This window comes from Danio rerio, chromosome 20 (assembly GCF_049306965.1).
Source record: "Danio rerio strain Tuebingen ecotype United States chromosome 20, GRCz12tu, whole genome shotgun sequence".
NCBI classification, from domain to species: Eukaryota; Metazoa; Chordata; class Actinopteri; order Cypriniformes; family Danionidae; genus Danio; species Danio rerio.
Window position 1 is genome coordinate 5497501 of NC_133195.1, and position 25909 is coordinate 5523409.

At 35.3% G+C, this 25909-nt stretch overlaps 1 protein-coding gene across 1 annotated transcript in view; it reads right to left on the minus strand.

The window, feature by feature from the left end:
- Positions 1-25909, minus strand: part of sptlc2b (serine palmitoyltransferase, long chain base subunit 2b) — a 38045-nt gene that overhangs the window by 11304 nt on the left and 832 nt on the right. The window contains 8 exon segments of the mRNA NM_001114741.1: positions 5680-5806; positions 5935-6154; positions 12088-12193; positions 13093-13186; positions 14667-14791; positions 16181-16329; positions 19748-19902; positions 21629-21823. Of these exon segments, the coding sequence (NP_001108213.1) occupies positions 5680-5806; positions 5935-6154; positions 12088-12193; positions 13093-13186; positions 14667-14791; positions 16181-16329; positions 19748-19902; positions 21629-21823 (1171 nt within the window).

Here is a 25909-nt window from a genome sequence, read left to right on the forward strand (position 1 = left end):
ATGCACTTTCATTTAAACTAATCATCTGATACAATTTACTTATTGTGTTCAGTGTTGGATAGGTTACTCAAAAAAAGTAATAGATTAAAAATTACTACTTGAATATTGTAATCTGATTACATTACTAATTACAGCATGTAAAAAGTAATCCTATTACCATTTACTAACAAGTTACTTTGAAATCCTTAAAAGCACTGGTCAAATTAGTAGCTGATTCATCAATTCCAAATATACAAGCATATAAAGTAGAAACAGGGATTAAAATTGTTACATAGTTGCTCTTTGCTTTTGGTGCGGTTCGCTATCACATGGCAAAGTTTCTAAATGGACCAAAAGAGCTAAAACAAGACACGTGTGAGTAAACTCTCCTCACATTGGTCAGAGTTTCAGGGTTTATTTTGAGTCCCGCTCAGCTGTCGGGGGGTGGTGGTTTGGTGGTGTTTGGCAAGGTGCTAGTGACATATCTGAAGAGCGAGGAGGGATGCGGTGGGGAGGGGTAAGAAGGGTGCGCAACGTATTTAAGGACTGGGCGATAACCGGGAGATAATGGCTGCGTCCGAAACCGCATACTTCCATAATATATAGTACGCCAAAATCAGTATGCGAGCCGAGTAGTATGTCCGAATACATAGAATTCGAAAATCAGTATGCGAGAAGATGACTTCATCTAAGATAACAATTTCTTGTAAAATATAGCAACACATTTCCTCTCTTGTACCTTTGCCATCACAGTAAAGGAGTTCACCAAGTCTGTCAATGTTCATTATCCAACATGAGGAAAGTCTGGCCCTCATTCTCTCACGCTAAACCCTCACAAAGTCTTGAAGAGTTTCCAGATGCGGTGTGTGTGTTTAGGGTAGATGCGGTTTTCCAAACGAACGCCCAGCTAAATCAATCAGGGGTGAACCTGGGTGTGCTGCCTCGAACTTTCAGCAGAGACTGAGTTAGAATGTGTAACCAATCGCTGAGTCATTCAATTTACTTTTCCTAAACAAACCTGATTGTGCGATGATGATTAGCACTTTTCAAAGCTGGGAAGTTTCATGCAGTTTCTAGCAATTAAAGCACATTGGCGCAAATGATTCTAGTTTACTACAAGCCCACAAGCTTTTGATTTCATGATCTAAACTACAATAGACTACATTATAATATGTACTGCATCAGAAAGGAGCTAAATATGCTACATACAGTTGCATTCTAAACTTTTTTTTCTTTCAGGTTAACTCCTTTTATTCGGAGCAGATTGTATTAGTTTTCTAAATACAATTTTAAAATGTATATAATTTAAAGTTTTTTTTACCACAGCAGAAACACCATATTAATCGATATAGAAATGTGACTGGATAGTAATAGTTTTCTTCAAAATATAATTTGTTTGTAACGTTTTAATATATATAACATAATTCTCTACAGTTTAAGCAGGTCTTTGTAAACAAGTCTTTTAAGAGATCTTTTTTTTTCTTCTTCCTCTTTGGTCTTAGTCCCGTATGGTTGCGGGGTCGGCTCTTTGGAACAAGTCCTCCATTTAGACTTGTCCATATGATAACGACTTTTTTAACAACATTCCGGCCGGCCCTTATACACTATGGACAATTTAGCCTACCCAATTCACCTGTGCCGCATGTCTTTGGACTGTGGGGGAAACTGGAGCACCCGGAGGAAACCCACGCAAACACAGTGAGAACATGCAAACTCCTCACAGAATTGCCAACTGAGCCAAGGTTCGAACCAGCGACCTTCTTGCTGTAAGGCGACAGCACTACCTACTGTGCCACTGCTTCGCTCTCTGACAGACAGATAGATAGGCTATATTTATATGACAGAAACTATTGCTATTGCCATAAAAAGTTAAGAAAAGCAGAAATGCTGGGAAAAATCAGGACACAAAAACTCACAGTAAAAAAATTGGGACATTTCTTATAAAATTTGTCTTATCACTATAATATAATATAACATAATATAATATAATATAATATCATAATATAATAAATATAATAAAATATAATATAATAAAATACAATATAATATAATATAATATAATATAATATAAAAATATAATATAATAAAATATAATAAAAATTATATAATAAAATACAATGTAATATATAATATAATATAATATAATATAATATCATAATATATTAAAATACAATATAATATAATATAATATAATATAAAAGTATAATATAATAAAATATAATAAAAAATTATATAATAAAATACAATGTAATATATAATATAACATAATATAATATAATATAATATAATATATCATTGACCCTACTCTTTACATTAGGATAAAACTAAAATGACTACTGCAATACACAATTACCAGCAAGATAGGAGTGAATTTTCATTTCTGACAAAAGCATATACGAACACAAAAAATGTTTTTTTTTTTTTTTTATATATATATATACTTTTCTCAGCTAGAACAATGACAATCTGATTACATAAGTGGAACCCAACATTATCTACAGCATTCTATGAGCTAATGCTGCCATCTTGTGGCTCACTGCAGTATGCATTTCTGCTTATATAATATATATATATATATATATATATATATATATATATATATATATATATATATATATATATATATATATATATATTATATATATATATATATATATATATATAATATATATATATATATATATATATATATATATATATATATATATATATATATATATTATATATATATATATATATATATATATATATATATATATATATATATATATATATATATATATATATTAAAATAAACCACACAAAGATCACTCTACCCAAGTAAAATTTATGTGAAATGATTTAGAATAAAACTTTAGTAAAACTATTAGTAACAATTCAATTCAATAACAATTCACGCTATTTACTACTGGTTTATTATGTACGGATGGCTATATCTCTCTATAATATTAAACCCTGATAACTGTAATGGAACTCCACATGAGACAAGATCATGAGAATTGTTATACTATAAAGTTTAAAACAATAAACTTTCTGATCTGAAAAGAAGATCAGCTAGGAAAACAGCTGTTCAGGTTGTCTCGATCATGCATCCTGAGCCCCTCTCTTTGCCCTGGACTTTATTTTCTCCACCAGAGGAGCTCCACAAAGAATGTCTAAGCTTTTAATATGGTGTATCTTATGGCTCTATATTCATGCTTGGTGTTATTTTAAATGTCTCTGTGTGGTCAGTAAAGTGGTTTCAATTTCACTGTAATATTTTACAATCTCTCTTATATCAGTTAATGTGGGTTTTGACTTTGAAAAGATCTTTGCCAGATGCTCTACTCCAGGGAAAATGGTCCTCACATCAACTCATGACCAGGCAAGAGTCTTGGTGAAGCTTTTATTGTCTTGAATTTATGATGATTTGAGTATTTAGGCAAAAGGTGCAGAAGTGTCTGTGGGATCCTGTAGCCAGGATACCCCAGCACAGTGTACAAGTCTCTGAGCTCTGCATTAGGACTTATATGCTGCAATGTATTTCTGCATGGTCAGGTATTTATCTCTAACTCTTAAATGAAACTGGGTTGATGTTTTACAATCTGAATTGGCTTATTTTGTTTAAATATGTGAATTAGAATGGAAAATATTTGCCTGAAAAATAAATGTCAAATTCTGACGTTTAGCTCTAATATCTCCTGAAATCTCTTAAATCTAGTAGATTGTTTAGGCTGATGATTCTGCAGCCTACGACCAGAATTAGTCATACATTCAGGCTCAATAGATAGAGCATAGGCACAGCATTAGAGACCTGTTGATTTCTGACAATCACTGACTTAGTATGATATAGTCTAGGGGCTAAATCTAGCTTTCTTTATGTATGAGCAAGCATGGGGCAGCCTAATATTACTTAAAGGAAATTAGTATACAGTTATATTCTCTGTCTAAGAACCAGAACTGGTGAGGATATGTCCGTGAGCATATGGAACTGGCCAGCATACTGACTCTAAGCAACTTTAGGTAAACGATGAACCATTAACTAAAAATAAGGATTTTTTAGGGTAATCTAAATTAGACCAAATCACAACCTATAAGGTGATCAGCTTGAATTGGATGAATCTAAATTTAAATTACTAAAAATAATGTTGCCGTCCTCTATATTCTACTGCACTAGATACAGATATAACTGAGGGCGCGGGCGGTGAGGGTAGTGTTGGGGATGCCGTCCTCTATATTCTACTGCACTAGACACGGATATAACTGAGGGCGCGGGTGGTGAGGGTGTCGGGGACGCCGCCCTCTCTATTCTACCACACTAGAAGCGGATATAACTGAGGGCGCGGGTGGTGAGGGTAGTGTCGGGGACGCCGCCCTCTCTATTCTACCACACTAGAAGCGGATATAACTGAGGGCGTGGGTGGTGAGGGTGTCGGGGATGCCGCCCTCTCTATTCTACCGCACTAGACGCGGATATAACTGAGGGCGCGGGTGTTGAGGGTGTCGGGGACGCCGCCCTCTCTATTCTACCACACTAGATGTGGATATAACTGAGGGCGCGGGTGGTGAGGGTACTGACGCGGACACCGCCCTCTCTATTCTGCCGCCCTAGACGCAGATATAACTGAGGGCGCGGGAGGTGAGGGTAGAGTTGCAGACACTGCCCTCTCTATTCTACCTCACTAGATGTGGATATAACTGAGGGTGCGGGTGGTGAGGGTGTCGGGGACGCCGCCCTCTCTATTCTACCGCACTAGACGCGGATATAACTGAGGGGTGGGTGGTGAGGGTGTCTGTGACGCCGCCCTCTCTATTCTACCGCACTAGACGCGGATATAACTGAGGGTGCGGGTGGTGAGTGTACTGTCGCGGACACCGCCCTCTCTATTCTACCTCACTAGATCCGAATATAACTGAGGGTGCAGGTGGTGAGGGTAGTGTCGGGGACACTGCCCTCTCTATTCTACCGCACTAGACGTGGATATAACTGAGGGTGCGGGTGGTGAGGGTAGTGTCGGGGACACCGCCCTCTCTATTCTACCGTACTAGACGCGGATATAACTGAGGGCGCGGGTGGTGAGGGTGTCGGGGACACTGCCCTCTCTATTCTACCGCACTAGACGCGGATATAACTGTGGGTGCGGGTGGTGAGGGTAGTGTCGGGGACACTGCCCTCTCTATTCTACCGCACTAGACGTGGATATAACTGAGGGTGCGGGTGGTGAGGGTAGTGTCGGGGACACCGCCCTCTCTATTCTACCGTACTAGACGCGGATATAACTGAGGGCACGGGTGGTGAGGGTACTGTTGCGGACGCCGCCCTCTCTATTCTGCCACCCTAGACGCGGATATAACTGAGGGCGCGGGGGGTGAGGGTAGTGTTGCAGACACTGCCCTTTCTATTCTACCTCACTAGACACGGATATAACTGAGGGCGCAGGTGGTGAGGGTAGTGTCGGGGACACCGCCCTCTCTATTCTGCTGCCCTAGGTGGCCGCCTAGGTTGCCCCATGGACGTGCCAGCCCTGTTACCGGTCTATTGTTAAGATATTAGACCTTATAAAGTATGACCTTATTTTACATCCCTAATCCACCCAATACCTAAACCCAACTATTAATAAGCAGCTAATTAGTGAATTATGAAACTAAAAGTCTTCGTTAATGGTTTGTTAATGAGAAGTAGTGTACATTAAAATAAGATGAGCAAAATTTCAAGCTCACCTAATGTGGTGCCATCCTCTCCCATAATGCACTTCATAGAAGTGATAATCTGCTGAGTGACAGGCGGGGACATTGAGGTAGCATAAACTGCACTGTGAGAATGCAAGCGGAGGTAATCAATCAGCTCCTAAAAATGAATAAAAACAGACAGATTAGGCTTGAAAAAAGTGTGTGATTTATAAATTCAATTTTGAATAACAGCATAGTTATTAAAATAGCGTAGCAATAAAAATTACAATAGCATAGCCTGCCAACCTTCTTTCCTCCGATGTATCCTCCAGCGGCACCAAAGCTCTTGGTGAAGGTGCCCATCATAATGTCAACGTCAGACGGATCCAGGCCAAAGTAGTCCACCACACCTCTGCCTCGTGTTCCCAGCGCTCCGATACTATGGGCCTCATCCAGGTACAGGTAAGCTTTGTATTTTTTCTTTAGCGCAATGATCTCAGGAAGTCGGACAATTGAGCCCTCCATGCTAGAAAGAAGAGCATGGGTAGCATTAACTCATAGAAATCTAAAAATGACATGTCTACTTTAGCTTATACTTTAGTTTACTCTGTTTAACTATATAGAGTATTTAATTACCTAGTAATATTATTAGTTACATGCACTTATGGGTAGTGTTAGAATGTGGGTTTGCTTTAGGGTAAGTTATACGTACATATGCATAATTAAAAGTAACTATTATAGTAACTACATGGAAAATGTGTAACAAGGACACCTTCAAATAAAGTGTAACGCTTCAATTTAAGGCGACGTAGCTACACGCGTTCCGTGCGCTATACTAATTACAATAAATTATGCATAATTACATGTAACTGACCCTAAACCACATTCTAACCCTAACCATATAGTGAGTGCATTATTAATTAATAATACTCAGCAGTTAAATGAATAGTTACACTATAACTACGTCAACATTATACAGCGGGGAAAATAAGTATTGAACACGTCATGTTTTTTCATGGAAATAATATTTCTAAAGGGCCGGTTGACATGAACTTGATCCAGATTTTGGTCAAAACCCAAACAATACAAACTTAAAACAACAACAACAACAACTGATAAAACTAGTTATGTATAATAACAATGAAATGATGCAAAAAGAAAGCGCTGAACAACTAAAATGCATTTATTACTTTATATAAGACTTTTTTTTTGGAGATGGCAGCTTAAAGACACCTCTCATAAGGAGAATGAAGTCAGCGTGTAAAAATCTTCATGGTTCTGCGGGTCTCGTCTATAAAATATGAACTTTATTTTGTATTTTATATTGGATTCACATTAGGTGATTGGCTGAGCCATTCTACAGCTTGATTTTCTTTCTTTGAAAGCATTTGAGAGTTTCCTTGGCTGTGTTTTGGATCATTTTCTTGCTGAAATGTCCACCCTGGTTTCATCATTATGCTGCTAATGTAGCTGTTGGACTGAAACTGCAAATATTAGCTTACAACGACGAACAGAGGGTTGCTGAATAACATACTGAAAGATTTTAGCTGCTGTCTGGGCTTTCACTGCCTTTCTACACCTCCCTGTCTTCATGTGTTTAATACTTTTTCCCTGCATCGTTTCATTTCATTACGCATAATTTAATTTGTAAACTAATTAGATTTAGCATATATGTATTTCTGTGGTTGTTATCAACATCCTGGGAAAATTTCACCTTTAGAAATATGTTTTCTGAGAAAAATGGTGACATGTTTAATACTTATTTTCCCAGCTGTATCATCCTATATTATTTAAATAAATGTTAGTGTGATAAATATGATAAGCAGCGATGAAATAAAATCAGCTACAAAAAAAATCAGACCCATGCAGACGCAAGAGGCATCGATATGGAATATAACTGTATTATTTAATGTCCCCCGCCCAGAGCAAATGCATAACTGCCGTCTTTGTGTGAGTCTTACTAGCCAACTAAGTGAGCACACTTTTATTCTTCCCAATCAGAACTTTTCAATCTGCCTCTTATCAGTCTTATATATTATTATAAAAATAATTATAATATAAATAATGACAAGTTTTTGTTTGTGTAATAAGCTGAATGATCTCCTTAATTTGAGTTGCACTTGTTCACAGAAAGGTAAGGTCATTTAATGTGCTCTATTAAAAATGAGTTACATTTCTGAATCTTTAAAAACAAAATTGAATAAATGTTGAAGTAAGTTAATATCCTTTTAGTTTCTTTTTTAAAACTAACTTTAGCAGGAAGCAGCTCTGATACAGACTACTGAGCTAAATCAACACCAAAATTGAACCGCAAATAAACTCAAAATTGCAATATCTGTCAAAATAAATTGCAACTTGATATTTTCAATTGGAAATTGTTATCTGTTGTACATTACAATCCTTTTGCAATTTAATTTAGTCTAAAGATTTGTTTACTATGGACATGCAGTTACAATAAAAAAAACAAGTGTTATTTGTTACCATACATGTTTAGGTCAATATCATTATAAGACCGTATACCCTTATAAAAGCTTAATCTGTTAATCAATAAATTATTTAGCATTCAGTTTGATAAATTGAGAAATTTTAATCTTAATTTTGTGTTGATGCCATACTAAAAGCGGGCTTATTGTGCCCCAGCTGATATTAGCCCACAGATGATTTATTTTTGAGTTGAAGCAAAAACAGGCTGATGCATGTGTCTTTTGTTTATGCAAATGAGCTGTTGCTTCTGCTCCTTTCCAAATGAAGGCATCTAAAAGGCATGCAGTTCATGTCTGGCTCAGTTGTATCGTGCCCATCACCCTCATGTCACATTACATTCCTAAATCATCAGTAAAGGTTATCATCTGCATGCCTTTTAAAGCCTTGTCAGCCTGGGATGGCACTTATCTGAACAAAGTGAAAGTCATCAGTCAAAAGCAGTATATCCTGAGAGTGTTAAACTTCTCGGTAGCCTCTTGAGAAGGTCTTCTTCATCATTCTATTGTTCTTAAATTGTCAAATCCGCACCAGGTTTTATTACAAACAAAAGTCACACAAACAAAGTATGCAAACTAAACTCCCTTTGAATATGCTTTGCACAAACCACATCAGGTTCCTGCTCAACAGTGGTGAAGAGTACTGAAAAAATCATACTTGAGTAAAAGTACTATTACTAGCAAAAAACATTTAGTGTGAGTAAAAATATGTGTTCTAAATACTTCTCAAAGTACGAGTAAAAAGATTTAGTTAGAGTGTTCGCAAATTCAACACTGTAAAAAATACTGGCTTCCATACAATTCCCTCATGCTGTCCCAACAGAAATTGACCTAATCGTTAAAAAGCAAAGTTAACTTAATCGTTCTCACAAAGTTAAGTAGATTGACATAAAACAATCAAGTTGTCCCAAACAAACTTAAGAATTGTGTTTTTTCGACTTATTTTAAATGCGTAGTTTGAAGAAGCAGCAAAAGTATTTTTTTGAGTGAAGGACTACACATTTTAAATGTGAGATTAGTTTAATATAAGAACACTATGCATTAATATATGAACTCATAATAAGCTGACAGACAGCAGGCTGATGTGTTACATGCGAAGATCATCATCTTCAGCTGAACCTCGCAAAAATGGAAATGCTTGTAGTTTCTGCCAACTCGACTCTACACCATAACTTTTCAATCCAGATGAATGGGGCAACCATTACTGCATCCAAAATGGTGAAAAGCCTTGGAGTAACGATTGATGACCAACTAAACTTCTCTGACCACATTTCTAGAACTGCTCGATCGTGCAGATTCGCACTCTATTGACCTTATTCTAAAATGCGGAAGTGTGCCTGTTTTCGCGATTGTCTTAGAACTTCCGATTCAGTCGCCTATGGGAGAAATTACTAGGAATAATAAACGGCAGAAAATGGCCAAACTACTTGCTCAACAAACAAATGTTTGCATGACTACACAGACCAAGTAGCATAATATAATAAGAAAATATTAAATTGCAATATCAAGCAGCGTAACGAGCAGTTGTTAACGTCAAAAAATGAATGGAAGTGAATGTGACCGGAAGTTGCGAGACAAAAAGATTCAAATGTCAGCGCCCACTCGTCAGCTGAGAATAAGGTGAATAACATCAGAAAGATCCGACCCTTCTTATCTGAACATGCAGCTCAACTCCTTGTTCAAGCTCTTGTTCTCTCCAAACTGGATTACTGCAACTCTCTACTAGCTGGGCTTCCAGCTAACTCTATCAAGCCTCTTCAACTGCTCCAGAGTGCAGCAGCACGAGTGGTCTTCAATGAACCTAAACGAGCACATGTCACTCCGCTGCTAGTCCGTTTGCACTGGCTGCCAGTTGCTGCTTGCATCAAATTCAAAGCTCTGATGTTTGCCTACAAAGTGACTACTGGCCTTGCTCCTTCTTATCTGTTCTCACTTCTGCAGATGTATGTGCCCTCCAGAAACTTGCGTTCTGTGAATGAACGTCGCCTCGTGGTTCCATCCCAAAGAGGGAAGAAATCACTTTCGCTCACGCTCAATCTGCCCAGTTGGTGGAATGAACTCCCTAACTGCATCAGAACAGCAGAGTCACTCACTACTTTCAAGAAACGACTAAAAACTCAACTATTTAGTCTCCACTTCACTTCCTAATCTGCAATTGCCTCTTTGAATATCACACTAACTGTACAAAAAATAAATAAATAAATAAAATAAATAAATAATACTACTAATACTTCCCTTCTTAGACTTTACAGACTTGAAACTTGCCTTTAGTACTTATTCATTGTTGCTCTTAGTTGTGTAAATTGCTTCCTTGTCCTCATTTGTAAGTCGCTTTGGATAAAAGCGTCTGCTAAATGACTAAATGTAAATGTAAATGTAAGTGAAATCTGTAATCAAAGGGGCAAAAATGTAGCTGTTAATGCTTAAGGTACGCATTTTGATCCCTGATTAACAAGTATAGCGCAGCAAACAAAGTTCCTGCAGCACTACTAAAACACATGCAATTTGTGCATTATTTGAAAATGTAATGTTCTGTAGCACAGACTCTAGAATACACATGAAGAGCTTAGAATGACCAAGAGGCGACACTCAATGGCACGTTATATTGCAACAGCAGCGTCCAGCAACAGCCCTGTATTCCGCCATTTTTGGGTGAAAGCGACCGGCTGTCCGTTTGATCTTATTGCTGTCGCGATGACGTGCAGCTGCTTTGTTTTTTATTTATTTATTTAAAAAGCGCATTAAAGCTGAGATACAACCTGAAAGATGACAAAACAACACTTACTATCATAATCATTAGCACTTTTAATAGTTTATTTTACAGACTTATAATATGCTGTTGTTCTATTGGAGTTTTCATTCCAAAATGGACGCCGCGCCATCTAGTGGCTGTTTCCCAAATCACACTAGTGTCGCCTCTTGGTGATTCTATGCTCTTTGATACACAGGAGTTTCTGCAGATTTTGTTTGATTCCAACGTTTAGAAATTAAACTAAAGACAGTGTTGTTGTTTAATTGTATTGGTAATTGGAAATTTAGCTATAAGCTTGACAAGCAATATTGGAGAATCCGCTGCTGGCGTTGTTCTGAGTATCTCCAATCTCATGCCCCAGATTATTTGTTGAACTAGTGTGGTGTGATTGACCGATTCCGCTAGCTGACAAGTCTTTATTTCTTTTCTAACTTCTGTTCTTCATCTGAGCCTGTGTGCTTTGTTTTTACTTATTAAAACTATTCTATATTATTTTTGGATAAATTGAAGCTCTAGGTTGAGAACTGCCATCTACTTTAAAAACGTTTTCTCCTGGTTTTTGGCAGCGAATCTTTCAACATTAAACGTACAATTTAAAAATCAACAAACAAAATTAAATAAGACTTTTTCTGTTAATACATGATAAAAATTCTAAAATCTTTTATGGTTTCACTTTGTTATAAATGTCATTAAAAGAGTTCATTTCACAAAAAAAGTCTTCTGGAATCAGTAAAAGCAGGACAGTCCAGTAAAATGTGTTTTATATTAAGAGGAGTTTTGCAGCACAAACACTGAGTAGGGTTTTTACCTTGGAGCAAAAAAACGTGTGTTATTCTCGTATGCCCAATACGACATCTGGTAAAAACTACTTGATCAAATCGATTCTTAAAATGTCTTAAAATTCTGTGAGAGATTTCAGGTTGGATTTCATGTAATTTATTATTTTCTAATGCATCCCATTCCTTTTGCCACTTGTTTAAAATGTAAGCGTTGATAAAAGGTTTATTCTATGACGGAGGAATTTGACATTTGTTCATGAAGTTGAGGGAAAATACTGAATAAAATGTAGTCAAAATAAAAATTTTTAAAACCATTTTGTAAAGTTCAATTCTTGAGAGACACTACATTATAATAATAATTTGAGAATTTGTCATTAAATACTTTACACCACTGCAGTTCAAGTCTAAATATACAGTCACTTGGTGGAAAAAAAGCTTTCTGCTTTACCTGTAAATGCCTTCAACAACAATAAGGATCTTCTTCCAGGGTCGGTGGGTTCTAGGTTGTCCGTGTACAATGGCATCCCGAAGCATCTTCTCCAGACTCTGCATATCTAAGAGTAAAGGTTAGAAACCAATATTCAGAAAAGTCAGAATTATTAGCCCCCCTGAATTATTAGCCCACTTGTTTATTTTTTCCCCCAATTTCTGTTTACAGGAGAGAAGATTTTTTCAACACATTTCTAAACATAATAGTTTAAATAACTCATTTCTAATAACTGATTTATTTTATCTTTGCCATGATGACAGTAAATAATATTTGACTAGATATTTTTCAAGACACTTCTATACAGCTTAAAGTGACATTTAAAGGCTTAACAAGGTTAATTAGGTTAACTAGGCAGGTTAGGGTAATTGGGCAAGTCATTGTATAATGATGGTTTGTTCTGTAGACTATCAAATAAAATATAGCTTAAAGGTGCTAATAATTTTGTCCATAAAATGAGTTTTAAAAAATTTAAAACTGCTTTTATTCTAACCAAAATAAAACAAACAAGACTTTATACAGAAGAAAAAATATTATCAGACATACTGTGGAAATTTCCTCACTCTGTTAAACTTTATTTTGGAAAAATTTAAAAAAGAACAAAAAATTCAAAGGGGGAGCTAATAAATCTGACTTCAACTGTATGCTAGTATGCATACAACTCATTACTATAGTTGTTGTAAAGGAGAAGACTGCATTTTCCCCTCCTAGGTTAAGATCAAGAATTATTTTAATAGCAAATTGCCTATTCAGGTACATGAATAATTTCTAAGGTTTATTTATTAAGCAAACAATAGTATTTACTAATGAGGGAGTTTCTGTTTATACAGCCACTCTAGGTAGTGATTCCCACTGTAAACTCACAATGAGCAACAGTCCTGTAAATTAAATATCTAATATTATCTGGTTGTTTTGTTTTGTTGATTTTGATTTTCAGCGTGGGCAACAAAATAAGAATGAACTTACTGTTGTGTTTGAATACACGAATGGTAGAGCCAGAGAGACGGGCACCCAGAACCAGAGATGCATGATTGAGCTCATCACTTAAGATCAGACAACCCTAAGAGACACAAAAATTGAAACACAACTTAAAAAAGCAAGAATGCGCATGCATTCAATTTGTAAGCAAAAGTCCAGAGTATTGAACTGAAAAAATACACATTTTAATAAATATATACAGTTGAAGTCACAATTATTCGCCCTCCTGTGATTTTTTTTTCTTCCTTTTTTAATTATTTCCCTGATTATGTTTAAGAGAGCAAGGGCTTTTCACAGTATTTCCTATTATATATTTTTTTTCAAGAGAAAGTCTAATTTGTTTTATTTTGTCTGGAGTAAAAGCTGTTTTCTTTAACCAATTTAGGTCAATATTATTAGCCCCCACTAATATCATTAGTGCGTGTGTGTGGCTGTGTGTGTAGTCCTTTACTGAGAGCCGCATGTGTGGAAAATATGGCGAAAAGTCCTACATGACGGTAATAGTTTGATTGCGGTGTTTACTTCAACACTAATATCTGCATACTCCATGTCTTAATTCCATTTCTGTTTAATTCAGTTATGACTTTAGACGGATTAATGTAATCAAAAAAAATAAAATAAAAAAATTAGCTGTTTCGAGCTTATGTAGGCCTATAGTTCAAAATTCATGTTTAACTGAATAAACAGTTAGTAAACACAAGTACATCTTTTTGAACATCATTTATTTTCATCACCAATTATCATAGTAGAACAGTTTCTCAAGCAGTTTGTGAAGCCTTTTGGACACCGCTTCTCTTGGCTTAAGAAACCCGTTTTTGAGACTTGGGTAGCACACATATTCTGAATGTCTTCAGCAGAATTCAAGTGAGCCAATTTAATCTAGATTAATTCCGAGATTACAGCGAGATTAATCCAGATTTAAAAAAGAAATCTGTGCCCACCTATAATATTAATATTATATTATTTCAAGGAAAATAAAACATCAAATCAAACAATTTAAAAATACATAGCATCACTGGAATAGCTTTATCCACCTGTAAACATCAAGAATCACAAGGAAAAAAAACAAAAAATATATATAATAGTAAAGTAAATATATCTTGTTTTGATACTTTTACATTTTTTCAAAACTGTACACTTTTTTCAGGTTTATATAACATTTTAAAACTCAGATTCTAAATCAGTGTGGACTTCTGAAGCCCAGAATGGTACATTTTCCCCTGACTGATCAGGAATTACAGGTTGTTGTTCAATTATTCAATTTGTTTTTTGTCAGGTGAACAAGTAGGAATGTTTTTCAAAATGATCAAATCTATTGTTAATGAAACCAGGAATGTGTGTACCATTCCTAAAAGCATGAAGGATATTACACAACTCCGCTATGACTCATTTCCTTCATGACAAAAACACATAAAACGAATGAGCACTAGAAGTATTTCAATGAAAGTACAAAAACAGAACTCCCGTGCCTCAATGTACCTTACACTCCACGTTGTTTTGACGTGAACAGGACATTCTTAGCATTCCATTTGACTTAATGTTTGATACAATTAAACACTCACTTTTCCTGTGAGCGCAGGTATATTCATGGAGTTTGTAGCAAAGCCCATTCCAAACACCATGGATGACTCCACTCCAAGAAACCTGGCCGCCAGCTTCTCCAACTCCTCGTGTTTGTCAAGATTTCCTGTGAGAGAGGATTAAATTATATCAATTATATTATTTAATTATAAAGACATATCCAGACATACTCAAATATTGTGCTGAAAATATTTTTATTCTCTATTCTTCTTCCATCTTAAACTGTTTTGGCATGATCTACATAGTAAAAAGCACATTATAAAGAAGCCAACTATCACAATGGTCAACAACTGTTGTTATATTGTGCTTTATAAAGTAAAGTTTATGTTATCGATTTTTGAAGCTGCTTGCAATGGCTGCTTGTAGATTGTGTAATTCATTGAGTAAATACTCTCGTTGATTGTAACTGTATCCCTTCTAGCAACAACCGCAGGAGAGATACAAGCTGCTGGATTTACGTCACGTTTATTTATTTATTTATTAATTTTCTGCCGAAATACATGAAGGTAAGCAATTGTTTATCTGAGGAATAGAGAAAATATTCTAGTAACATACACAGTGAGTATCCTATGTGACCACATGGTGAAAAATAAGTATTATTGCCATCTTCATAGACATCCGCGTGCATTTTGCAAACCTTAAATGGTATGTTTTGCTTGTAGTTGTGTACTTAAATGTCTGAAAACTAAAATAAATGTTATTTGTTTGAAAGCATGGATAAATCGTGATATTTTACTCTTTCTATACCTTCATATTTGATTTTTAGCAGTTGATGAAGTGCACTTTAAACAATCTAATCACACTGGTGTGATCGTATGCTTCAGGCACCAGCCAAGGCTGATCAGATCAGCTTGATCATACACGTGAAAGGGTTAAATATGCTTACTTACAGCTGCATATGTTCTCTCATTAGTTTGCTTTTTATAAATCACAACTTTTGTGAAGAAAGTGGCGAGACCCCAGGCTTTTCTTTTGCTGAATTTGTTCTCTCTGTTGTATGTTTGGAAATAAGTAAGTCTTTTTGTTTTGTTTTTTCCTCTAAGTATGGGTTAGTTATATTGCTTTTTTTGTTTTCTAGAATGTTTAGTTTGTCATTTTGGTAATGGGTCTCTATAAAGTTAAGCATTTAAAATTAGAATTGATTTCTTTTTGTGTTTATTTGGGAGTATAATATATATTATGGGTTTTGACTCCTTCTCTACATGGTGGAAAACAGTTAAGATTGAAGCTCTTATAATCCATTTACAGGTGTATCCAGCGTCACACATTTGCAAAAACACAAACTGAAGTTTAATGTATAAACAAAAGCAGTGTGAGGGTGGAAAAATTCCCACCACAAAGCAAATTTAAGGTCAAAGTTAATATCATGAGAGGATTTGAATATAATCCTTTACAAATGATCCCACATTACCCAACAAGTGTCACGAAATTGTTTGGCCCTTATTACACTAGAGATGCAATGGCAGTAAAGACTGAAAGAGTGAGTATTTATTACCTATCTCCTGTCTGGTGCTGCTTACCCCGACACCATATTTTACAGTGCTGTGAGCGGCAGCATCAGCACATGTGCCAGAATTCTCAGCAAAACCGAGGTAGTTATAAGAGCCCATGTTGATAACATCCTTCAGAACCTTCCCAGTGTGCCTATGAGAAAGAACAAAAGGGAAAATAACACAGATTAACCTCAACATCTAATACATTATTTAAATTACAATTAAAATGAGAATATATGGCATCTAAAACACACAATATAACACTTGTGTGTGAGTGTTACAATATTTCATCAGTCTCTTTCATAATTTTTAGCCATCACTATATATATATATATATATATATATATATATATATATATATATATATATATATATATAGGGGTTGAACCACCATATTATCTAGCAAATGTTTTTCACATAGCGGATGCCCTTGCAGCTGCAACCCAGTACTGGGAAACACCCATACACTCAGACATTTACACACTCGATACACTATGACCAGTTTAGCCTATTCAATTCACCTATACCTCATGTCTTTGAACTGTGAGGGAACCGAAGCACCTGAGGGAAGCCCACGCGAACATGGGGAGAACATGCAAACTCTGAAATATTAATATAATCTGAAATAATTCTTTTTCATTTTTAATTATTAAACTTTACAGCTATCGAATCGAAAAATGAACCGAAATGATTTAATACTGAACTAAATAATGACGTTGCTGCCTATTGTTTGCTTATATCTAAACTGCACTCATTCCTTACTGTATTTACTGTATTTCTAGCTTAAATGCGAACATGGATGTGCTCATTTCAGTTGCATAAAAACTGATTCACTGTCCCTTAAAAATAATAAAAATTGTGAAATACAAGTTTTAGGTTATTTATTGCTGTACTTTCTTTAATCATGCGCCTCTTAACGCTGCAAGGTTCGTTTTCCGTCAGGCTGAGGTTGGTTAACTTAACATATTATTTCAGTAAAAATGGTCTTACATTAGTTAAATTGAAATTTTTATATACATATTATTACAAACAAGCAAGTCCAGCAGAGATGGAAAAACTAACACCCCATTCACACAAGGCAACTGCAATAAAGCTAATGATTTACTTTGAATGGAGCGACGTCAATCATTGGCAAACAGAATAGCGGGTCCATCAAATCATGTAGGGTTTGTTGGTTGCTCGTGGCAGGATTTATTTATATATATATATATATATATATATATATATATATATATATATATATATATATATATATATATATATATATATATATTAAACATTTAACTTTTCAAGCACCAACACAGGCATCATCCAATCAGATTTGTTTGTTAGAGTTGTTTGTGCAACACTAGACAATAGTGAGGCGATGCGGTGGCGCAGTAGGTTGTGCTGTCGCCTCACAGCAAGAGCTTCACTGGTTCGAGCCTCGGCTGGGTCAGTTGGTGTTTCTGTGTGGAGTTTGCATGTTCTCCCCGCATTTGCATGGGTTTCCCCCCACAGTCCAAAAACATGCAGTACAGGTAAATTGGGTAAGCTAAATTGTCCGCAGTGTAAGAGAGTGAATAAGTGTGTATGGATGTTTCCCAGAGATGGGTTGCAGCTGGAAGGGCATCTGCTGAGTAAAACATATGTTGGATAAGTTGGCGGTTCATTACGCTGTGGCAACCCCAGATTAATAGAGACACTAAGCTGAAAAGAAAATGAATGAATAGACAATAGTGGTATGTCAAAATGGAGGAAAATCCTATTATTACTGCTTAGAATCAGAGTCAGAAAGAGCTTTATTGCCAGGTATGTTTACACATACAAGGAATTTGTTTTCGGGACAGCAGTTTCCACAGTGCAACAGAACGACAATGACAGGACAAAAACACAGACAATAAAGGAATTTTAAAAAGTAAATAAAACTGTACAATGAATGTACAGAATATTACTATATGTGTAGCTAAACTAAGTGCAAATTGAAATGTTAACTATGTGTGTTGTTAAAGGGTCACGAAACACCAAAACACATTTTTTGAGCTATTGACAGTCGTATATGTGTCCCACACTGCTAAAAACACTATTAGGACACCTATATTTCACTAAAAAGTGTAAATTGGTTGTTTTTGCGTTATTTCAAGCAAATTCGTACTTCCTGTTTGAAACGAATTTTTGAAGCTGCGTCACGGTCATGACATAATAGCGTTGTATTCCAGCGTGCAGACTGGGCGTCTGTGCCAGAGTGTGCCTTATTACGTCTTACAGTGTGTTGCATTAATGCATGAGTAAGCCTTGGTTCAAACCAATCAGCGCGCTCTATTGTGCAACTTCATTAATATTCATTAGTGTCACCGTCTTTACACCACAGAGACGCCACGTTGTGTTGGCAAAACAAGCGTGAAGTGTGGCTTTTAAATTTTGCTGCAGTTAAGTTTCGTTTTCATTTTCTCTCTGTGAGAGCTCAGACTCACGTGTGGATTAACAGTGTACGTGACGCGCGACAACAATAACTTACGTGTCTAAGGGGGATTATTGTTTACCTGAGAGCTGTTCTCATCTGCTAACGCTGAGATCCGGATTCCGGATGTAGTCTTCTCTTCAGACGCGGCTCTAGTTGCTGGTGATTGTTCTGTCTCTACAGATTTGGTAAGTGAGCGACCAGTGCTCTTTGTTTATTCAGTTTGTTCGTTTCGAATTAAGTTAACTATTGCACTGAGGGCAAACATGTTAGCACCGCATTTTGTGACCGGAATAACACACGCGGTTTTCTGACGTTACCTGCCGTGTGCGTCTAAGTTTCCGGGAAATGCGGAGTTTTTTTTCTGTCATTCGCCGTGCGGTATCAAACATTGCATGAAAAATACACGCTTAGAGCAGATCCTCGAATCAAATATCGCGTTTGTCGCGAGGGACATGAATGAATTCCCTGAATGAAAGAGCCAAACTGCAGTTAAAGTCCACCAGTTAATAATTTGGCAAATAATTCCACTACAGATGTTCATGTAGGTTAAACACCATCTCTTTCTCCTGTGTGTGTATTTTGACTGAAACTCGCGCGTGCCCAAATAGACACTCCCACACCCTCCCACTTTAGTTCCTCCGACACTCCCCCCTAAACAGAGCTGGACACCCCCACTTTTCTGACTTTTTCCAAAGTGGAGGTGTGAAAACACCCTGCTGAAACGAGGGGGTTTCATGGCCCTTTAAATAAAAAAAAGTATATTTGTGTATAGATAAGGTATGTTCCACAATTACTATCAAGTGTTCATGAGATGGATTTCCTGAGGGAAGAAACTGTTCTTGTGTCTGGCTGTTCTGGTGCACACATTTTATAAATCAGACCTCCAGTGCTTTATGTTAAATCTTTATATACATGGCAGGACTCATCCTGGAGAGACCAAAGCTGAAAAAAACAGGGGTTCTGGCATATATTGTGGCATGTGATTTGCTTTTGTCACTATGATAATCATGTCAGTAACCCTTCAGATATGCCCTCTGTTTCTGTTAATGCCAACAACCCATGTGAATAGTAAAAGTATTACTTTAAAGGCATGACATTCTTTAATAAGTAACTGAGAAACACTCACTCAAAGGTCCAGTTGTAGTCTGGAGTGACCCGCTCCACTAGATCCATCTTGGCTCCAGGAACACTGCATATGGGCCTGTTCCAGTTGTCTCTGATCCTCATATACAGATTCCTGGTGTAAAAGTTCTCAAAGTCCTGGTACAGTGGAACAAAATCCTAAAAAAAGAAAGATAACAAGAGTTAAAAGAGTAAAATACATTACATTACTGTACATTAAGAGCCAGATTGGTGAACATTACTAATGTAAAGTGTTACTTTGTTTCTGGAAAAAAAATCATTATATTTGTTTAGCACCAGTCATTGATACTGAATTAAGATATTCACACATAAAAGAAGATCTTTTTAAACAGAAACATTTACTTTGTTTACCCTTTTTAGAAGTTCACCCCTTGAAGAACTGTGAAGTGTTCTCAATTTTTAATAGCCACAATCATCAGAAACATAAAATAAGTCACTGAACCTGAATTCAGTTGAGTTTACATTGTCATTTGGCTAAATGTTTATTGATATACAGACTAATCACTATTAAATTACATTCAAAACAAACGTTTGTTTTGACATTCAGTGCTCAGCATATACAAGTACCCACCCCCTTACAAATCTATCTTTTAAATTCATAATTTTAAAAGGAAGCTATACAGTTATTTATTTATGCATATACATTGGATTAGTCAGTACTGAAGCCAAATCTGGACTCATCTAACAAAATAACTTACGATAACGGTCCATAAACTAGTACACCTAAATTTATGTTAAAGAAAAATATAAAATACAAATTTTAAAAAGAGCGAAAAAATCAAGAAAAGCAAAAAAAAAAAAAAAAAAAAAATAATAATAATAAAAAATTTAAATAAAAATAAAAAATTGGTAAAATTTTGTAGTTTGTATTTTTTTTGCAACATTTTGCTTCCCAATTAAATTGTATTATCTTTTAATTTCTAAATATGTTTGGTGACTAAAATAATAATTTAATCTATATATCTGATTAATAAATCTGTTTTGTTTTGATGCACCAAAATACATATACATATATAAATATATATATCCAAATATAAATAAACATTCTCTCAAATAAATATATATATATATATATGCATTTATATATTTAATAAATAAATATACACACTACACACATATCTTATATCAAAACAAACCTTTATTTTGGATGAGATTAACATTTACTAATTTTCTATATATTTTTTCTATCTATCTATCTGTCTATCTGTCTATCTATCTATCTATCTATCTATCTATCTATCTATCTATCTATCTATCTATCTATCTATCTATCTATCTATCTATCTATCTATCTATCTATCTATCTGTCTGTCTGTCTATCTGTCTATCTGTCTATACATGTACATATATTTACATACAGTTGAAGTCAGAATGATTAGCCCCCCTGTTTATTTCTTAACCCAATTTCTGTTTAACAGAGAGAATATTTTTTCCAACAAATTTCTAAACAATAGTTTTAATAACTAATTTCTAATAAAACATATCTTTGCCATGATGACAGTAAATATTATTTGACTAGATATTTTTCAAGACACTTCTATACAGCTTAAAGTGGCATTTAAAGGCTTAACTAGGTTAATTAGGGTAACTAGGCAGGTTAGGGTAATTAGACAAGTTATTGTATAACGATGGTTTGTTCTGTAGACAATCGAAAAAATATAGCTTAAAGAGGCTATATACACACACACATACATAATTTATGTAGATATTTTCGGTTTTTTTTTTTTTTGGCCTAAAGGCTAAATGTAAACATCTGCTACAAAAACAAAAAATCAAATGCCTTGTTCAATAAGGTACAAAGACAAAGTAAAGGCTAGACACACACCACAAACTCAAAATAAATAAATAAATAAGTTATAACTACCTTCTGTTCTTCTCTTTCTCTTGCCAGATGACACTTCTCAAACTTCCAGTCTCTAAGGAAATCTCGCAAATATCCAAAAATGGTGAGGATGCCATATCCCATGTAAGTAAGGACGGCTACCAGTAATGGCGTCTCCTCAAATGACTCCACAAACAGCTTGTTGTAAAGCAGTGAGGTGCATGAAGCATGATGATTCTGTGGGGAGAAAAATGTATTAACATCCAAACATTCAACAATTATTGTGATTGCCTCAAAATTAATAAAAATAAATAAAAAAAATTAAAAATCGCTGTTAAGAGCTTATGTAGGCCTACAGTTCGAAATTCACAATTAACTGACTAAACAGTTATTAACACAAGTACATCTTATTGAACATCATTTATTTTCAGAATTCAAATGAACCATTGTAATCTAGATTTATTCCAAGATTACTAATCTCGATTAAAAATAAAAATTATCAATGCCCAGCCCAGCTATAATTTGAATACTGTTAGATTCCCAAAAGAAACATAAAGCATTGTTTATTTAACTTTTTTGTTTTGGCTCTGTCCCTTTATATATGCTTGTAGTTTATTATATTTTATGCAGATGCACTGCACAGAATCAAATAATACTGTACAACACAAAATAATAATAATCAACAAACAATAGTCCATTTCTCTTTGGATTTAACAATAAGTGAAAAAAGTTTCTGACGTTTAAACAAGTGATAATTTTAAACTAAAAATAAATTATAAATTATAAAATTTATAAAAAATTATAAATTAACAAATAAACAAATAATAAATAAACAAATAAATAATTGCTAAAACAATCAAACAAATAAACAAATAATTAATGAATTAATAAATAAACAAATAATAATAAATTAATAAACAAACAGTATTTCTAATGTAAATCTATTATAAGTATTCTCTTTTAAAGAGAACAAATGTAGTCAAAGACTGCTGGATGTCTGTCTGAAAGGCACTTTAGATCAACCATTTTACAAAAATGTTCGGTATTAATATTTTGTTTTTTTTTCCTTTTTGGATGCGAGTACAGATGTGTATAAAAAGCAGCGTGCACACGTCACTCCCAATATGCGAGCTCAAAGCCGTTCGCCTCCATTGGAAGTGAATTGACGCGTGCAAAAGATGCTAAATGTGAACGGCCCAGTTAATAGCATTAGCCATAGTTAAACCTTGTGTGCATGTGTGTTAACCTCGGTGTACAAGCTCAAAACCTTAAACTAGCACACAGTTGGCATATTTTTGTTTAGTTGCAGCAGTTTTGTTCCTAGCCGCGTTGTTGAGAAGCCTTTATGATTAATTAACTTTGACGAATTAAATCGCGGTTAATAGTAAAATCGGTTAATCGTTGCATCCCTACATGTATGTTGCATATCTATGCGATGTGACTATTGCGGATGTGTACATTGCAATATCGATGGCGAAACGGTATGTATACTGTGCAGCCCTAATATTAATAATAAAAACATTCTTGACCAGAGGTTCCACTTAAATGGTCAGGACCTAGCACAAGAAAAACTAGCCTGACAACATGCTCATGTTCTAGGAAAAGTTGTTCCTCCCATAATGCTTTGAAATGCTCTGGGCAAACATCCTCAGGTTGCACAGAACAAAGCGCTGCTCTCCAGTGACAGAACACTACACTGTTATTTTCCATGCTCGTGTCAGTACAAACAGAGACAACCAAACAACCTGCAGAACACTCACCCCGAACAATTCATCTCTGTTTAATGGCCTTTTGATGTTTTTTATCTTGAGTATTAAAAGTAGATTGATTTAATCATTAATTTACGCATGTAAATATTTCATATTTTAAGGCTTCCGTGAAATTAAATTATGCTTTTTAGATGTAAGTGTCAGTATGTTTGTTGTAAAGATATCTAGAAGATACTGTGTGCCAAAACAGCGACAAAATGCACATTTAGAATATAAAAACATGAAAAGCTTGCAGTTTGTCACTTCCACCTAATTGGATCAATGATTTTTTTAATCTCCTCATACTCCAGTTTCTCATCAAATCTTGACCAATCAAATGCTTTCTAGTATCTGACATGCTCCGCCCCCTGCAAGTTGCTTTTCATTTTATTCGCTTGATTACATAGTAAGCCAAATAAATGCACAATAACATTTTATAATATGGGTAGTTGGTTCTAGATGCTGATTGATCAACATTCAAAACTCACAATTCAGTAGCAGCTATGGCTTCAAACAGCAGTTTATCATTTGCGCCTACATGATCAACACCATTAGATAACAAACACAAACCAATATTTACAGGTCAGAGACCTTCTAGATGGCACTTAACAAATTGGCCTAAAAATAGTAGAGGCGTAACACTACATAGGATTTAGGTTAAATAATGAAACATTAACACTAAACAGTGAGTGATATGGGAATAGCACCAGCACCAATCGCAAAGGCCTACATAGGATTGTGCGAACTGCTGGACGCGTAGTAGGAGGTGAGCTTCCCTCCCTCCTTCCAAGACATCTACACCAGGCAGTGCATGAGGAAAGCCAAGAGAACTATCAGCGACTCCAGCAACCCAAGCCATAGACTTTTCTCTCTGCTACCCTCAGGCAGACGGTTCCGCAGCATCCGGTCACGCACCAGCCGGCTGAAGGAAACTTTCTTCCCTCAGACTGATCAGGCTGATGAACACTTAACACACCTCACACAGACTCTTCCATACCCCTCACTGCACACCATCAATACGTAGCATGCACTGCACTTTAACCAATCCATACTTGAAACAATACTGGCTAGAACAATGTGGACACCTATTCATTGTACATATTGCTGTCATTTTCACATTGTCATTTTATTTGCGCTGTCTGTATTTTGCACTGTCTGGAGCTAGCACCTAAGCTTTTCACTCATCATAGATTTTTTTACTAGGAGAAAGGGTTTGTTCTTACAAAGGTTTTGAGTAACTATAAAGTTTGAGGTGCTCTAGCAATTACGTAGCATACTAATTGCAAACAATTATGTAAAGCCTAAATTATTTTATTTATTTCCTTAATTTAGCCAGGAGATCACATTGAGACAGTACGGTCTCTTCTTCCAGTGAGACCTGGTCAAGATGGCAGGCAGCACATAAAGTTTCATATAAAACTCACAAACAATACCACAAAATTACAAAATCACCATTCTTAAAAACATCAGGTCATAAAAAACAATTACAGGTGTCCTTTAAGATGTTGTATAAAAGATGTTTACATTTACATTTAGTCATTTAGCAGACGCTTTTCTCCAAAGCGACTTACAAATGAGGACAAGGAAGCAATTTACACAACTATAAGAGCAACAATGAATAAGTGCTATAGGCAAGTTTCAGGTCTGTAAAGTCTAAGAAGGAAAGTATTAGTAGTATTAGTATTTTTTTTTTTTGGTACAGTTAGTGTGATATTCAGAGAGGTTTAAAAGTACTCAGAGTCGAAAGAGTGTCAAGATTGAGCTGATTTTGCAGGTCATTCCAAGCCCTGGGAGCGTAAACGGAAAAAGCATGTTTGCCAAGTTCTGATAGTACCCTTGGAACTATTAGACGAATACATGAACCAGATCTAGTGTGCTGGTTGTTGGTGAGAAATGTTAATAAATTAAAAATATAGGATGGTAATTTACCTAAAAGAGCCTTTAAAATAAATAAGTACAGATGTAATTTTCTCCTCTGATATAAAGATAACCAGTCTAAGGAATCATACAAAATACAGTGATGCGTCCGTGAGTCTGCACCTGTGACAAAGCGTATTGCTGCATGATAAACAGAATCTAATTTTCTTAGTAGGGTAGCGGCTGCGTGCATATAAAGATGATCACCATAATCCATTATAGACAGAAATGTACTCTCTACTAATTTTTTGCGGGCTTTATAAGGAAAACAATTTCTTGACCGGTATAAAAAACCTAACTTTGGCTTAAGCTTTTAGAATACATTTAATGAATTGTGTTTGTCAAACTCTACTCTATTTTACAATAGGCATTCAATTAAAAAAAGAACACAAAACCTTATTCAAATATAACAGAAAACGCATTTTAATAAATAACATGTTAGAAATAACAATTCCATATTTACTGAAAGCCATTAATTATAAAGACTTTGGTCCCACTTTATATTAAGTGGCCTTAAATATATGTACTTATACAGGAATTAATAGTTTGTTACAATGTACTTATTGTGTAAATACATGTATTTACTGTGTACTTATGCTTGATTAAATACATTTAAGTAATTACAACTGTAATTAACTTTTGTAATTACATTTGTAAA